The 17,505-nt window shown below is 42.1% G+C and overlaps 1 protein-coding gene across 1 annotated transcript in view; it reads left to right on the forward strand.

Annotated features, from left to right (window-relative positions):
- Window positions 1-8,252, forward strand: part of LOC105049245 (uncharacterized) — a 37,025-nt gene extending 28,773 nt beyond the window's left edge. Inside the window, exon 4 of the mRNA XM_073260681.1 lies at window positions 8,216-8,252. Within this exon, the coding sequence (XP_073116782.1) occupies window positions 8,216-8,252 (37 nt within the window). The remainder of the gene's footprint in view (window positions 1-8,215) is intronic.
- The last annotated feature ends 9,253 nt before the right edge of the window (window positions 8,253-17,505 follow it).

Genomic DNA, 17,505 nt, shown 5'->3' on the forward strand with positions numbered 1-17,505 from the left:
TAATTTCGTCTTAATCAAAAAATGCGTGCCCATATGTCTTGGGACAATTCAAGCAAACTGTAGGGCAACCTCATAAAGTCGAAGGCCCGGTTCTTTTAGACCGGATGGGGGGAGAGGCCTCGCAACGCCCATATGTGCCCCCACAGCCCTGTTAGGGACAGGAGGAGAACCTCGCCCTAACTTGAGCAAAGTCGAAGGCCCGATTCTTTTAGACCGGATGGGGAGAGAGGCCTCGCAACGCCCATATGTGCCCCCACAGCCCTGTTAGGGACAGGAGGAGAACCTCGCCCTAACTTGAGCAAAGTCGAAGGCCCGGTTCTTTTAGACCGGATGGAGGGAGAGGCCTCGCAACGCCCATATGTGCCCCCACAGCCCTGTTAGGGACAGGAGGAGAACCTCGCCCTAACTTGAGCAAAGTCGAAGGCCCGGTTCTTTTAGACCGGATGGGGGGAGAGGCCTCGCAACGCCCATATGTGCCCCCACAGCCCTGTTAGGGACAGGAGGAGAACCTCGCCCTAACTTGAGCAAAGTCGAAGACCGGTTGTTTTAGACCAGATGGGGGGAGAGGCCTTACAACGCCCCAATGTGCCCCCACAGCCGTGTCAGGAACAGGAGGAGAATCTTGTCCTGACTCGAAGACCCGGTCCTTTTAGACCGGATGGGGAAGAGACCCCACAGCGCCCCAAAGTGCCCCCGCCAGCCAGGCTGGTAACGCGAGGAGGACCCCACGCCGGCTCGAGCAAAATGAAAGGTCCGGACTCCTACGGGAGCCGGGTTCCAACGACAAAGAAGACTTCCCCCGGACTCCTACGGGAGCCGGGTTCCAACGACAAAAAAGATTCCACCCGGACTCCTACTAAGGCCGGATTCCATCCGCGACGCCAAGGAAGACTTCACCCGGACTCCTACGGAGCCGGGCTCCATCGCCGACATTAGCTACAGGACAACCCCGCCCGGACTTCTACGGAAGCCGGACTTTGCTTATGACTTTGATTGCAGAAAACTTTGCCCTGACTCCTACGAGAGCCGGGCTACTCCAACTTCAGGAGGGCTTCTCCGTTCGGGCTATCAAGGGAGCCGAACTTAGCTCCGACTTCAGCGGAGAAAAATCCAAGCAAAAAAGGAAAGCAAACAGTGCCCGAAGGCAACGGAAGCTTGAACCCCCAAATCCAAGCCCTAGGAGGGACTTCGGGCCCGAAGGGCCCCAAGCGAACCTGCAGCCGTCGACGGAATAACAATCGGGTATCTTCGAACGGCATAAAGGCCGAAAAGGAGCTCGGCAAACGACAACCCCACATGAACAGAAGAGTTCGTCAATGACTTTGGGACGACGTGAAAAAGAAAAGAAGAAGAGAAGGAAGAAAGAGGAAAATGAAGAAGTTCGACAGATAACTATTTTATGCGAGATACAGATGAGGTAACAAAATCTCTTTTTCATTTAACAGAGTATACATCACAGGACCCGATGGGTCAGAAAAAAAAAGAAAAGAAAAGAAGAGAAGATACACGTCATCGCAAGTCTCGCAAGCACGGTTCGGGCAGGACGAACCGGAGGTCGCTCCGAGCTACGAGCTCCTCTCTCCGTCTCTATCCTTCTCAGTCGCGTTCTCTAGTGCGTGTAACAGCTCTCACCCCATCTCGCCTCATTCTGTCTCCGAAGTCCCAACCCTAGCGGGAAAAGGGTGGGATAGATCTCCGGAGGTGGTAAGGGCAACGGCGCAGTAGCGAAGACCTGTTTCAAGAAGAACCGGAGTCACCTCGGAAGCGGTAGCGACACCAGAGATGTGCCCCATCTCCGAATGCCCCACAACAGCCACCACCCAAAATGCTCCGCAAGGTCGGCATGCGCTACTTCCACCGTCCCTGCAACAAGTTCCACTGCCCCATCGTCGACGCCGACCACCTCCGGTCCCTCGACCCCGACGGCGTTAAGGATCCCGTCATGGCTTATGACGGCAGCTCTGCCCTCTTGACCGGTGTTACCCCGCCTTGCTACTCCGAAATTCGCAGGCAGAATAACTTCACCGACAGCCTCCGTTACTAAACCCCTGTTGTTGAAGGAATTCTTCCCCGAGCCCCCTTTAAAACGACGGAGATTCTCACCGGACGCCATTCTCCTCCTCACCTTCCTCCAAGCCCTAAAAATCCCCTCAAGAACAGCCTCCAGGGTAGAGGACATGGTGTGGAAACCCTCAGAGAAGAATTGGGGGGGGGCTGAAGGGGGTAAGGACTGGTGCGAGAGAGGCAAGACTCTCAGACGAAAGAAAAGCGCCAAGATGAAGCCGTGAAAGGACTGAGGGGTTTAAATAGCCGACGGATCCTAGCGCAGTTATGGCGGCGAGTATTCCTGGGCCAGCTGGTGTGTGCCACGTGTCGCGCTTATCCCCTTCATTGCTATCGAGGGTTGACCGCTCGCAAATTCTCGTGGCACGGCGTTTGGGATCGCATTTCAACGGGGGTTCCGAAAAGACTCTTCAGATCACCTTCACTGAGAAGCGGGCTCTGACGTACACACATTAAATACTAAAATATCTGGAGGCGACAGTGCACAGGATTCGAAGGGACGGTTCCGGCTGTACCCATCTCTCTCTCTGTACTTCCTTCGTTTGAAATTCAAACTCGGAAGTGGGGGGACTAGTGTTGGGTATAGAATATCCACAGCCGAAACCAGCGAAATCGACGACGGAATAGAACAGCTCCGCCCGGACTCCTACGGGAGCCGGGCTCTGCCTTCGACATCAACAAGCAGCACGGCTCCGCCCGGACTCCTACGGGAGCCGGGCTCCGCCTTCGACTCCGAGCAGCACAGCTCCGCCCGGACTCCTACGGAAGCTGGGCTCCGCCTTCGACTTCGAACAGCACGGCTCCGCCCAGACTCCTACGGGAGCCGGGCTCCGCCTTCGACATCAACAAGCAGCACGGCTCCGCCCGGACTCCTACGGGAGCTGGGCTCCGCCTTCGACTTCGAGCAGCACGGCTCCGCCCGGACTCCTACGGGAGCCGGGCTCCACCTTCGACTTCGAGCAGCATGGCTCCGCCCGGACTCCTACCGGAGCCGGGCTCCGCCTTCGACTTCGAGCAGCACGGCTCCGCTCGGACTCCTACGGGAGCCGGGCTCCGCCTTCGACTTCGAGCAGCACGGCTCCGCCCGGACTCCTACGGGAGCCGGGCTCCGCCTTCGACATCAACAAGCAGCACGGCTCCGCCCAGACTCCTACGGGAGCCGGGCTTCGCCTTCGACTTCGAGCAGCATGGCCCCGCCCGGACTCCTACGGGAGCCGGGCTCCACTTCGACACCAACAGCAGCTCGGCTCCGCCCGGATTCCTACGGGGGCCGGGCTCCGCCTTCAATATCAGCTGCTGGTGAGCTCCGTCCGGACTCCTACGGGAGCCGGACTTCATCTTTAACTTTGATTGCAGAGGGCTCCGCCCGGACTCCTACGGGAGCCGGGTTCCGCTTTCAGTATTCACTGCAGGAAAGTTCTGTCCGGACTCCTACGGGAGCCGGACTCCACCCACAACCCCAACCGAAAGGAGGACCCCTCCCGGACTTCTCCAGAGGCCGGACTCCGACCGCTGCCGAGCCTCGATCAACAGATCCGCGCCCCCTGGCAGATCACAATAACAACCATGATCCTGTTCCACTTCCTGTAGCGGATTTCGTGCGGCTCCGTCACCCCCTGCGGCAGACCCATTACTCTCTGACAGGCTGTGTCAACGGCCACGATTCTGCTCCACTCCCTGCGGCAGGTGCTGCGCGACTCCACTACTCCCTGACAGCTAGTGGCAACGGACGCCGCCCCACTACCTGCAACTGGCTCTACGTGGCAGGCCGTAACAATAGCCACGTGTCTACTCCACTATCCTTCGCAATCAATTCCCCTGACCATGGGCGGCCCACTACCAGACGGTTACAAACGTCGTCATCAATCCGTTGCCTCCTCCGCCTATAAAAGGGGGACCCAGATATGTTATTCTCTAAGCTCATTCTTATCTCAAAACTCTGCTAAATTCTTCGTTCGAGCACTCCATTCTTGTTGAGGCAGAGAACTGACTTGAGCATCGGAGGGTCTTGCCGGAGCAACCCCACCTCCGATTTAGACTTCCCTTGCAGGTCCCGGCGGCGACCGCGGCTTCTCCGACTCCAGCTTCTCCGGCGCAAGCAGATTTTTGCACCAACAGAAGGCAAGATTTTGATTTGAAATTTTTGATGTTATAAAAAAAAAATAAAATTTTGATAAAAATAATTTAAATTAAAAAATAAAAATTTAAATATAAAAAATAAATCTAGTACTAAGATCTACTATTTAGATCCAAGCATCTATTTATCATAAAAATAAATAATAAAAATTTAAAGTGTATAAAATAAATTGGTACTGAGATCTACTAACTAGATCCTAGCATCTACTTGCAATAAAATAAAAGATAAAAATTTAAAGTACAAAAAAATAAATTTTATATTAATTAATTAAAATTAATTAAAAAATAATAAAATAAAAATAAAATTATAATAAAAATTTGAAGTTGATCAGTCCAGTCTCATCAGAAAGATGGTTGATGATCTTTCTTTTTTTTTCGTACTCCGTAGAGCGAACCAACTTCTCTTCTTCTCCTCGGATCTCTAAAACTATCTTTTTTTTTTTTTTAATTTTTTACTAAATTTTTCTTCTTTCCTCACTTATTTTCAGATCCTCTATTTATAGATAAATTTTTTACCTTTTTCTGATCACAAAAAGAGTCCTAAAATCTTTAGAATTCATATAATACCCTTATGATTAATTTTTGATTGTCGGATCTTGATTGGACCATCCAGATCGCTCCAAAATTCATCTTTAAGTTCTTATTAGGGTCAAAAATGATGCTAACCATCCGATCATGCTCTTAATGAGTTTTTGGCTATTGGATCGCGCCTTTTATCTCTTTAACACAGTTAGAATGAATACCAACCGTCGGATCGAGCGATGGATCAAGTTTTGGCCATCCGATTATGTCCAGAAATCCTTCTTTCAATCGATAACGAATAGCAACCGTTCGATCTGGTTCTGGATGAATTTGAATCATCGGATCGTGCAAAAAAACTTTTTGCCCACTTATAAGCAGCGCCAAACACCATGAAACTGTTCTGATGGACTGCACCATCGCTTCTGTTGATCGAGCGACCGGTCTATCATGCATCGAAAGCTATAAATTTTATTTTTTAGAATATTTTAGCTTAATTTTTGCTCTAATTTTTATCTAAAAAATAAAAAAAATATGTATTAAATTTTTTTAAAATTTTTTAATATTTTGATGCTTAAATTCTTAATTAAATGAACATCTATTTTTCATAAATAGCTCTAATTTCATATTTTTTTTAAATTATTTATTTTTATAAAAAAATCTAATTTATTTATGAAATTAAATTTTTTCAGAAGATGTTAGCACCATAAATTATCAAAAATATCTAAAATAAATATAAAAATATATCACTTGTCAGAGGACCCGACCAAAACTATTCAAATCGGATCTTCCTTAAGTGACGAACTGAGAGAGAGCTGATCAGCTTTCTGAGGAAAAATGCAAATATGTTCGTCTAGTCTGTCTCAGACATATCGAGCATTTCATCTGATGTAACTGTCCACCGACTAAATGTCGACGCCAAGTATAAGCCGGTGAGACAAAAGAAAAGAAGTTTCGCCTTCGAATAACATAAGGCCATTAATGAGGAGATCAACAGATTGCTAGTAGCCGACTTCATCCACAAGATGATCTATTCAGATTGGCTCACGAATGTTGTGATGGTCAAGAAGGCTAATGGCAAGTGACGGATATGCATCGACTATACCGATCTGAATAAAGCTTGTCCGAAGGACAGCTTTTCACTACTCTTGATTGATCAATTGGTTGATGCCATATTGGACCATCAGCTGCTCAGTTTCAAGGATGCTTTCTCCGACTATAATCAGATCCGAATGGCACTGAAGGATGAGGAGAAGGCGACGTTCATCACCAATAAAGGCTTGTACTGCTACAAAGTCATGCCTTTTGGTCTCAAAAGTATCAGAGCTACGTATCAGAGGCTAGTTAACAAAGTTTTCAAGAACTAGATCGATCATAATATAGAGATCTACGTCGACGACATGCTCGTGAAGAGCAAGAAACTTGCTCTCCATATCGACACCTAGCAGAAGCTTTCGACGTCCTGAGGAGACATCGGATGAAACTGAACCCGATCAAGTGCGCCTTCGGCATCACATTGAAAAAGTTTCTTAGTTTTGTGGTAACGAAGTGAGGCATCAAGGCCAACCCCGAGAAGATCAAGGTGGTTCTCGACATAAAGTCGCCGACCTCTCGATGGGATATCCAGAGGCTGGCGGGATGTGTTGCATCTCTAAGCGATTCATCTCCAAGTCTGCAAAATGGTGCCTCTCCTTCTTCAAAACTATCAGGCAAATGAAATTTAGTTGGATGAAAGAATGTCAAAAGACTTTTGATGATCTGAAATGATACTTGAGTTCTCCTCTACTTCTGACAAAGCCAAATACCGACAATGAATTACTCATGTATTTGGCTGTGACTCCTGAAGTCGTGAGCTCAATACTTATTCGAGAAGAAAATAAAGTGCAGAAACTGATCTACTACATAAGTCAGATGCTATGTGGGGCAAAAGTTAGGTATCCCTTGATTGAAAAGATGGTCTTCACGATCATCACGATGACTAGATGACTGCGATCTTATGTACAGACCCACTCAGTGAAGATCCTGACCGACCTCCCCTTGAGGACTCTACTTCAACGAATAGATACCTCGGAAAGGATGGCCAAATGGACGGTCGAACTTAATGAGTTTGATCTCTCTTAAATTTTGCGATCCTCGATGAAGGCTTAGAGACTCATTGACTTTGTTGTCGAGTGCACTCTGACCGACGACAGCCAAGTCGAGGACCACCCCCAAGGAGAAACTTCAGAGCCCGCATGAATTCTACATGTGGATGGAAACTCAAACACCCATGGCTACGACATGGATCTTATTTTGACCAACATTGATGGGGTGGTGATCGAGTACATCCTTCGATTTGGCTTCAAAACTTCTAACAATCAAGCTGAATATGAAGCTCTGATAGCTAGACTGAAGATCACCAAAGATCTTGACGTAAAATGTCTAAAGGTGTTCACCGACTCACAGCTAGTCATCAGACAATCTCGAAAAGAATATGAGGCTTGAGATCCAATCCTCTCTAGATACCTACAGAAACTCAGATCTTTGCAAATAAATTTTGATTACTTCAAGGTCTATCATATTCCCTGCTCAGAGAATGTTCGAACTGATTTTCCATCCCGACTTACCACATTTGGCTACGGCGAGTTGGAGAAGATCTTCATCGAGCACCTCAAACCTCCAAGTATTGACTCCAAGGAGGAAGTTCACCAGGTTCAGATCAATCTTGAACCAAGCTGGATCGATCCATTCATTGAGTTCCTGATCAATGGAACTTTGCCAGCTAATCCTATTGAGATGCACCGAATGAGGAGACTGACAGTCCAATACGCGATCATCGATGACCAACTCTACTAGAGATTGATGTCTTTGCCCCTACTGAAGTGCCTCCGGCCCTCCGAAGCTGACTATGCATTTTGAGAGGTGCACGAGGGCACTTCCAACAACCACTTGGGGGGTAAGTCACCATCCTACAAAATACTGTGGCAAAAATATTATTGACCGACCATGTGGAAGGATGCTACCAATCTGGTGCAGAAATACGATCAATGTCAAAGGTTTGTCAATGTCCAAATACTTCCATCAAGTCAACTCACGACCATCTCAGCACCATGGCCATTTGATCAGTGGAGAGTCAATATACTCGATCCTTTCCCATCTGTCAGTGGATAAAGTAGGTTCATTATTGTGGCCATCGACAACTTCACTAAGTGGGTGGAGGTCGAGCCACTGACGGAGATAATGAAAAGGAAGACCACTGACCTTCTATGAAAATTCATCATCTGCCACTTTGATCTACCCCGAGTGATCATCATCGATAATAGCCGACAATTTGACAACACCAGATTTGAAAAATTTTGTGCAAACTACCACATCATCTATAGATTTACCTCGATCGGGCACCCATAATCTAATGGAGAAACTAATAAGTACAATAAATATCCCATAAAAAGCATCAAAATAAATAATAATTGATCTTTACTTCTTAAAAATTGATGCTTCTTATTATGTTTTGTAGGAAAGATGCTTATCAGTACAAAGAGCTCGATTTGTAGGCCTAGAGGAAGAAAATTGGATGCAAAATGGAGTCAAAAAGGCCTAAAAACCAATCCAAAAGCCAAGCCCATGCCGATCGATCCATCATGGTCCATAGAGTATGAACGGTCCACAGAATAGCAGGCGTGGTCTATCGAAATCGGAGGGCAGCTCACATGTGGTGCATAGACTGTACAACACCCAATCTTCATGCGGTGCACAGGAACAATGAAAGTCAGTTTTCATCACGACGTATGGGCGGTTTGTGCGTTGACGGATGGCTGAGATTGATTTCAGTCAGGATCAGATGGCTGCGATGGTTTTTGATTGATAATAGAGTTTTGGACTGAGTTTTTGCACCATCTGATAGTTAAAAATCTATCTGAGCCAAGATCTGATGGCTGAGAGGGCTCCTGACTTGATCTGGGAGTGTTTTGAGTAGATTTTGGGTCGTTTGATCTCCATCCGATGGTGGCTGTGGGTTGAGGCATTTGAATACAATTAAAACTCCGATTGCGACTCTGTTTCAACCCATTTTAGTGTCTATTTAAAGGCCTGCCATGGGAATCAAAGGGGCATCCATCAAAGGAGTGAGCAGCCACCTAAAAAAAATTAGATTTCTTTTATTTTAGGATTTGAGAGGCAAAGAAAGCAAATGCATGGCTAAAGCTCCTCCATCTCTGGGAGGAGATGAAGTTCTTCATGTTACAGATTTATTTTTCTTTTCCTCATCTTATGTATTTATTTTACGTAATGATAATAAAATTTCTTTCCCCCTTAATTATGCCTATGTTGTGATTTTTTGAATAAATTAGATTTTTAATAATTTATTCTCCAAGAAGATGCGTCGTGATCCTGACAAGATACAGCTCATGCTTGAATAGGGGATAGATTGTCTTAAAGTTAATTTATTTTTTTTTTATATGGACTTGGGATAATCTATGCTCATAAAGGGACAGATCGTGATCTGTGGGATATGGTTCGTACTCAGATAGAGATAGATTACACTCAAAAATCAATTAATCACAAGCCCTTGCATAAATAAATATCAAAATCTGTTAACAAGAAGAATGGATTCTTGATCTCCGAGATGTATTAAGTTTAATTATTTTTTAATTAAATTATCCTGTGATTAGTTTTTAGAAGTCCTCAATCAAAATATTTTTAATTTTTTTCATAAAACAATCGTCCTAGATCTCCAAGGATTTGACCCGACTTAACTTGTTCTATGGAGCAGTAGTTGGTTAATTTTTATATTTGATTACTCTCATGACGGAAGTGCATCAAATTTTGACATCATTGTCGGAGATCTAGATATGATTATTTAAAAAAAAATATAAAAAATTAAATAAAAAATATTTATTATTTATTACTTTATTGCTATTTACTTTTTTTAGAATTATTACCTTATATTACTTTTCATATGTGGTAGATTTACTGCTTTCTAGTTAGAGTACTTAGAAGAATTTTTTGCTTTCCATAATATAGTGATTTAATACTTTTTATAACTTAAAATAATTTACTATCTTTAAAGTAGATTTGATTGCTTGCTTATTTGTAGGAGATCTAGTTGCCTTTTAATCTTAGTATAATTTACTTCCTAATTAGTTAGATTCTCTAAATCTCTTTAAATCTAATTAATTTAACTAAAACCTATCTGTTATTTTTCTTGCTTTATGTAACCTAACATAATAAAAGAAACAAATCCTGTACCTCATTATATTTAATTAATATAGAGAAACTAATTAAACCTTAAAAAAACTTAACATGTCTGGACACCTTGCTTATTGCATGGTATCTTTTAATAAAATACTTTAAAGGTACTTAATTCAATTAAATAAGATAAGATGAGAATTTGATCATCCTTTCTTAGTCCAAAAAATCACCACCCTTCATATTATATTGACCTAAATTTTTAAAATAAAATCAATTAGATGCTAGCCCTAGGAACATCTAAGCTCAATAGGACAGAAAAACCTAAGAGTTGGATCGGATCAGAGTTGATCATTAACTGATGTCTAGAAAAATGATTCAGTGACAAGATCCCGAGGAAGATGATTACTTAATTAATTCCATTCACTGATCTGATCAATTTATTTGACATCTAAAAAAGCAACGAGAGACCCCCACCAACCTTACACTTACCTGGTCAGTTGGTTGGTTAGCCTTTAACTTGGAGGACTCGAAGGCCACCTTGACAGTTAAGAGCTATCTAGAATTAGGATAATCCTAAGTAGAGCTTTAATTTATTTGATAACTTACATGCTATTTAAAACTTAAACCCAATCAAAGCATTCTTCTCTATCGTTTGTAGATTTAAGATTTCTTAGGATTCATTTTTAGAACTCTTCTCTATCTTTCTTCTTTCTTCTTCCCCTCTCTTATTCAAAAATAAATAAATAAAATAAAATAAAATAAAAATTCTTATTAGGACAAAATAATATTTGGTCAGACATAATCTAAACCCTACAAGACTATCAGATCACTGAGGGAGAAATGGATTATACTGTACGACCCAAAACCTTATAGGATCTGTGTTACCTTACTGGATCTGTCCAACTATCTAGAATTAGATTCCTAGCTAATAATTATCCAACTAGACCATACAGTTATACAAGGGAGTCTAAAGAAGATTTAATTGTAACTTTGACCCATAGAGTTGAAGCTCTAGAATTCAAAGGACATACTCAATTAAACTATGTGCCTGCACCCATGTGCATTTCATGCGATACACCAGATCATGTTATAGAAGAGTGTCCTTTCTTGATGAGACCAACCCAAAATGGATTCACACAGGAGAGTGCATTCAATGAAAGATATATGAATGAACTTTATGCACCAACCTATAATCCAAGATGAAAAAATCATTCCAATTTTACATGATCACAAGATGCAACATTAGGAGCCCATCTTTTTGTTAGCCCTATCTAAGGCCTACTCAAGCACTGAACAATCAACTAGATTCAGATCCTAAAGAAAAAATCAACATATTAGAAAAGAGTTTAGAGGTCTTAGCACAATCAACCTTAGACATGATATGCAAACCACTAGTCAGTTATTAAAACAATTTGGCCAATCAGCTACTGCAGTCGGTGAACAAGAAGAGGATAGAGTACCAAGCCCACTTGAGTTTGATCCTAGAGCCCAATATGATCCAGAGCCCAAACAAGAAGACCGATTTGATCATTTGAGAACATCCAGGTTTGAGGAACTGGAGGAGATACCCGAAGCTGAAAAAAATAATGAGGTATCCACCCTTAGTGATCGCTGCACTCAGTCAAGACCAGAACTACTAGTTGAACCCCTCATGACACTGGTCGAACCTTTGCCTGAAAGGGAAGAGCTAACAAAGGAGGATCCAAAAATATTCTCTCAGCATATTGAGTACATAGATCTAGGTCCCTTAGAATTCTGACTAGAACTTAAGTTATACTTAGATCTAATTATAGAGAAAAGATTGTTAGCTATCATAGGAATTAGTTATGCAATGGACCTATATAGGAAGTATTCTGAGGTAGATCTTGAATCACGTAGGGAATTACAGACTCATGTTAAGATTCGGACAAGAATAGGATGAGCACTCCATTAGCGTCTAGCTGAAGACGTTAAACTTAGCACTTGTTGGAAGGCAACCTAGCTTTTGCATTTGAATTTTTTTTTTTCAATTTTAGTTTGCTTACCTTCTTTTCAAGTTTATGACTAAGCTGGGGGTAGAACCAAACTTTCAAGAACTTTAGGTGGAATCATGAAGCTCATGCTGAACCAAAGGAACATCTAGCATAAAAGAATAATGGACAGCTTCTTACAGAAGCACCTGGCAATACATGAGCACACCTAGTCAAGTGACATCTCTCCTTGTCTTATATTCATATCTTTATTTTTTCGTACACCATTGAGGATAATAAAAATTAAGTTGGAGGGTGAGGGTACGGTAATGTAAAAAAAAAATTAAAGTCCTCAAATAAGTGAGCCTTTAGTGTTAGGCACATGATTATCTTAGATTTGAGTTGAATCAAGTAAATTTTAAAACTGCAATTGATGTTCATCTAGAAAATTTTTGAGACATCGAGAGATTAAGTATTGAGAAAACCTAATAAATGGTTAAATTTAGAACAAAAATTATTCTAGTATTTCTAACTTTTCTTACTAGTATTAAAGAAGAGTTCACTTTTTATAAGCATGAGTAGAGTATTTATAAGTTCTTTTAGAAAAAAAATAATAAATAAGAGAAGTTCTAAATATTGATCTCCCACCGAGTTATCGGGTCTCTTTGCCTCGGGAAGTATTAATGTTCACGTCAAAAAGTGGGCAATGTGAAGATGTCTCTTTCAAAAAAAAAAGAAGAAAAAGAGAAAAAAAAGATAAAAAAAGAGAAAAAAGATAAAAAAAAAAGGGAGAACAAGAGTTACTTTGCACTTGCTTGTATTAAAGTACATAATTTGAAGATAAAAGTAGGAATTGATCTAGAAAAGGCTTGGAAATAATTATTGTTCTTTATTTAATTATCAAATTAGTGAGTATTAATACCCATATGACCTATCTCAACAATGTTCTTCTGAATATCAATGGACTGTTTAAAAAATTGCTTGATGAAATACTTATTTTAGAGTATAATGGTATCTAACACTAATTTCTTTCTTTACTCGAGGACGAGCAAAACTTAAGTTGGGGGGTATGATAAGTATAATAAATATCCACAAAAAGCATCAAAATAAATAATAATTGATCTTTACTTCTTAAGAATTGATGCTTCTTATTGTGTTTTGTAGGAAAGATGCTTACCAGTATAAAGAGCTCGATTTGTAGGCCTAGAGGAAGAAAATTGGATGCAAAATGGAGTCAAAAAGGCCCAAAAACCAACCTAAAAGCTAAGCCCACGCCGATCAGTCCATCGCGGTCCATAGAATGGCATGGCGGCTCCCATGCAGTGCATAGACCATGCAACACCTGATGTTCACACGATACAGGAATAGTGAAAGTTGATTTTTATTGCGGCGTATGGGTGGCCTGTGCGCTGATGGACGACTGCGATTGATTTCAGGTCTGATCGGATGGCAGCGGTGGTTTCCTACTGAGAATAGAGTTTTGGGCTGAGTTTTTACACCATCCGACGGTTAAGAATAGATCTAGGCCAAGATCCGATGGTTGAGAGGGCTCCCAACTTGATTTGGGATTGTTTTGAGTGGATATTAGGCCGTTTGACCTCCATCCAATGGTGGGCATGGGTTAAGGCATTTGAATACAATTAAAACTCCGATTACGACTCTGTTTCAACCCATTTCAGCATCTATTTAAGGGCCTGCTATGGGATTCAAAGGGGCATCCTTCAGAGGGGCGAGCAGCCAACTAAAAAAATTAGATTTCTTCTATTTTAGGATTTAAGAGGCAGAGAAAGTAGATGCATGGCTAAGGCTCCTCCATCTCGGGGAGGAGATGAAGTTCTTCGTGTTATAAATTTATTTTTCTTTTCTCCATCTTATGTCTTTATTTTATGCAATGATAATAGAATTTTTTTTTCTTAATTATACATGTGTTGTGTTTTCATGAATAAATTAGATTTTTAACAATTTGTTCTCCACGAAAACATGCCGTGATCCTGACACGATACGGTTCATGCTTGAATAGAAGATAGTTGTCTTAAAGTTAATTTATTTTCTTTTATATGGATCTGGGATAATCTATGCTCGTAAAGGGATGGATCGTAATCCATGGGATATGGTTCATCCTCAGATAGAGATAGATTACACTCAAAAATTAATTAATCACAAGCCCTTGTGTAAATAAATATCAAAATCTATTAACAAGAAGAATGGATTCTTAATCCCTGAGATGTGTTAAGTTTAATTATTTTTTTAATTAAATTATCCTGTGATTAGTTTTTAAAAATTCTCAATCAAAATATTTGTAAATTTTTTTATTTTTTCATAAAACAATCACCCTAGATCCCAGAGGATTCGATCCGACTCATCCTGTTCTACGGAGTAGTAGTCGGTTAATTTTTATCTTTAATCACTTTCGTGATAGGAGCGCATCAGAAGCCGAGGTGACCAACAGAACAATTCTATAAGACTTGAAGATAAGAATCAGTCAAGTCAAAGGATGTTGGGCTGACGAACTCTCCAGCATCCTATGGTCTTACCGAATGACTCCTCGAATTCTGATCGGAGAGACCCCTTTCAGACTGGCATTCGGGATAGAAGCTATGATCCCGATTGAGATAGGCCTAACTTTGACTCGGGTCGAGCACTATGACGAATGGACTAATTCAAACAAGTGATGAGTTGACTTGGATCTGCTCGACAAAATTTGGAGACAAGCCCAACTGAGGATGGCTTCCTATCAACAAAGGTTAGCTCGATACTACAATTGTTGAGTTAAGCCCAAGATCTTTCAAGCTAGAGACCTAGTCCTCAAAAGAGTTAAAGTTTTCAAACTGATCGAGCAAGAAAAATTATCTCCAAATTGAGAAGGTCCCTACAAGATTTCAATAGTTCTACGACCTGGAGCATACAAGATCAAGAGCCTGGATGGCATAGAGATTCCTCAGATCTAGAATGCTGAGAATTTATGGATACATTATCAATAGCAGCACCTTATAAATAAAATTTTTTTCTATAATTTTATGTTAAACAACTCAACTCTTGGAGACTTAACCCTCAAATGAATTAGAGGTTGCTTTGGCTAGATCCAAGGTACGATGATGAGAACCCTTGGTCAAGGACTAAGGTTGCCTCGATGAAATTCAAGGTGCTGCAAACGACGATGCTCCTCTACGACAGAACAGCCTACAACAAGAATACTCGTCAAGGACCCAAGTCATCTCGATGGTTTCTGAGGTGTAGTGCGGTGAAAACGTCAATAAGACACTAGGCCACCTCGATAAAATCTGAGGTGCAACAGTAGTACTGATGAGATACGAGATCCCCTCGATAAAATCCGAGGAGGAACTCTTAAGAAATCAAGAAGTCCCTCCAAAATGAGTCGACCATGACCTGGACGAGACCGATACTATGGAGGGCAAATAACTCAGGATGTTCCTCCAATTCAAAAAACTCCTCTAGATGTCAGTAACTTAGTCACTGGTACCCGATGAGACATTATTCGACTAATGCTCGTTTAATAGAGCCGTGGAGTCTGACAACTATTAGTGTGCCAACTCTGACCGAAGGGTCATTGGAGTGTAAGCTACAATTCACAGTGCAGACCTAGGTAAAACCCGACGTTATTCGGCTAATATCCATTTAATGGAGCCATAGAGTCCAGCAATTATTAGCATGCCAGCTCTAGCCGAAGGGCTGCTGAAGTGTAAGCTACAGTTTGCAGCACAAATCCAAACGGAATTTGATGTTATTCGACTAATGCCCATTTAACGGAGCCATAGATTTCGGCAACTAACGCATGCCAGCTCTGATCAAAGGATTGCTGGAGTATAAGCTACAGTTCGTACCGCAGACCCAGATGAAATCTGACATTATTCGGCTAATACCCATTTAACGAAGATATAGAGTCTGGCAACTGTTAGCATGCCAACTATGGTCGAAGGACCGTTGGAGAATATGCTTCAGTTCACGGTGTAGACCTAGGCGAACAAAGTTGTGGTTAGTCAGCTTGTCCCCAATTGACCAAGGATTAGTTGATTTGAAATGAAATAAAGATACTACTATTCTCTGCCTTAATTATTATGCTTCAAACTTGACAAGATGCTTCACAGAATGGCAACCCATGCCCTGAGACAAGTCTACTGCGTGCGGCTTCTGGGGATGGTTGTTAGGAAAAGCTACTCGAAACCACACATCGGTTAACTCCTTTCGTCCAATAAAGAGTACGTAATCGGACTCAGGAGTTAGGGGGCAACATTTGGGGTAGGCCCTCATCGCATAACCGATCTCAACCGAGGCCTATCTCGACAAAAGCTGACCTCATCGAAAGATCGTTGTCCCTAAGAAATCATTCTCATCGGGAGACCGACCTCATCTGAAAATTGAGATCGGTGAAAGTCCGACCTCAACATCACTTCGATGTGGCAAGATCAAGTTGAAGACTACATCAGCGAATGATTGGTCTGTTTCTTTAGTGGCATCGATAAGAAACCAACATACTTGTCTGTTGCAACAGCCCTGACCCACAAATTGGGTTCTTCAGTTGCCTACAGCGCCTGATACTTCTAATCGGTCATATACCGACCTGACTTACCAACCCTACTTAGTGAGTCTAGGACCGCTAGCACACAGGTCACTCACCCCAGACCGCTTCCAATCAATTTCATCTTGCTCTGGCTAGTGACCGACCTGAATATCGACATCAGCCAAACAGCGGATGGTCAAGTGAGGCTGCCATGCAGTCATATTGAGTCACATCAAGTCGCATTATCCTGAGATCATACCCTAAGTGCTTTACTCCGCACCGTGATAGGATGCTACAAAGTTATTAATTATACCACATACATGCAATAAGGCTTGCCTCCGCGATCGTCAATGCGACGGACAAAAGGCATGCTTGCTGACGAGGCCATTTAAAGATGCCCCCATGCGGCTCCGTATGATAGGATGTTATCGGAATACATTCCTATCCTTTCGTCCTCCATCCTGCTCTCTCTATAAATGGAAGTAAGAAAAAACCCTTAAGGGGTATGCACATTCCAAGACTTAGAGCTCAGAACTCTACCTCACTCGCTCTTCTACCTTTTAAGCTGAAAACTGACTTGAGCGTCGGAGTATCTTCGTTGGAGCCATATCTGATGCCGGCTTTTCTTATAGGTCTCTCTGTTGCCATCGGATGCCGTCGGCTGACTTTTCCATCTGGCCCGAGTTGACCCCACTTTCATGTACTGTGAGCCTTCTCTCTCGCTCTTGACCCCTCTCGACCGTGCACTCTCTCCGACAAGCGATCCTTCTCCATCAATTTTCTATCATTCCACACTCAGACACGACGATTCGACTATCCCATCAGAGATGAGCCGCAACAATAATATTTTGTAATGCATCACACTGTATCACAAAGGATTACAAGGTAACATAATGTATCACAAAATTTCATAAGACATCACATAAAAAAATATATCATTGTATAAACACCAAACCTATCACCCTAAAATCTCGATACACTATAATAAAACAGGTTATTAACAATAAAAATTTTTCATCGCTAATAGTTATTAGCGATAAAATTTTTATCGCTAATATTTCATTGTAAATAATCGTATCGTTGATAATATTTTATGATAAAAAAAATTATCATGAATAATCAATTATTTGCATCGAATAATTTTTATCA

The sequence above is a fragment of the Elaeis guineensis genome, chromosome 7 (assembly GCF_000442705.2).
Source record: "Elaeis guineensis isolate ETL-2024a chromosome 7, EG11, whole genome shotgun sequence".
In the NCBI taxonomy this organism is placed as follows: domain Eukaryota; kingdom Viridiplantae; phylum Streptophyta; class Magnoliopsida; order Arecales; family Arecaceae; genus Elaeis; species Elaeis guineensis.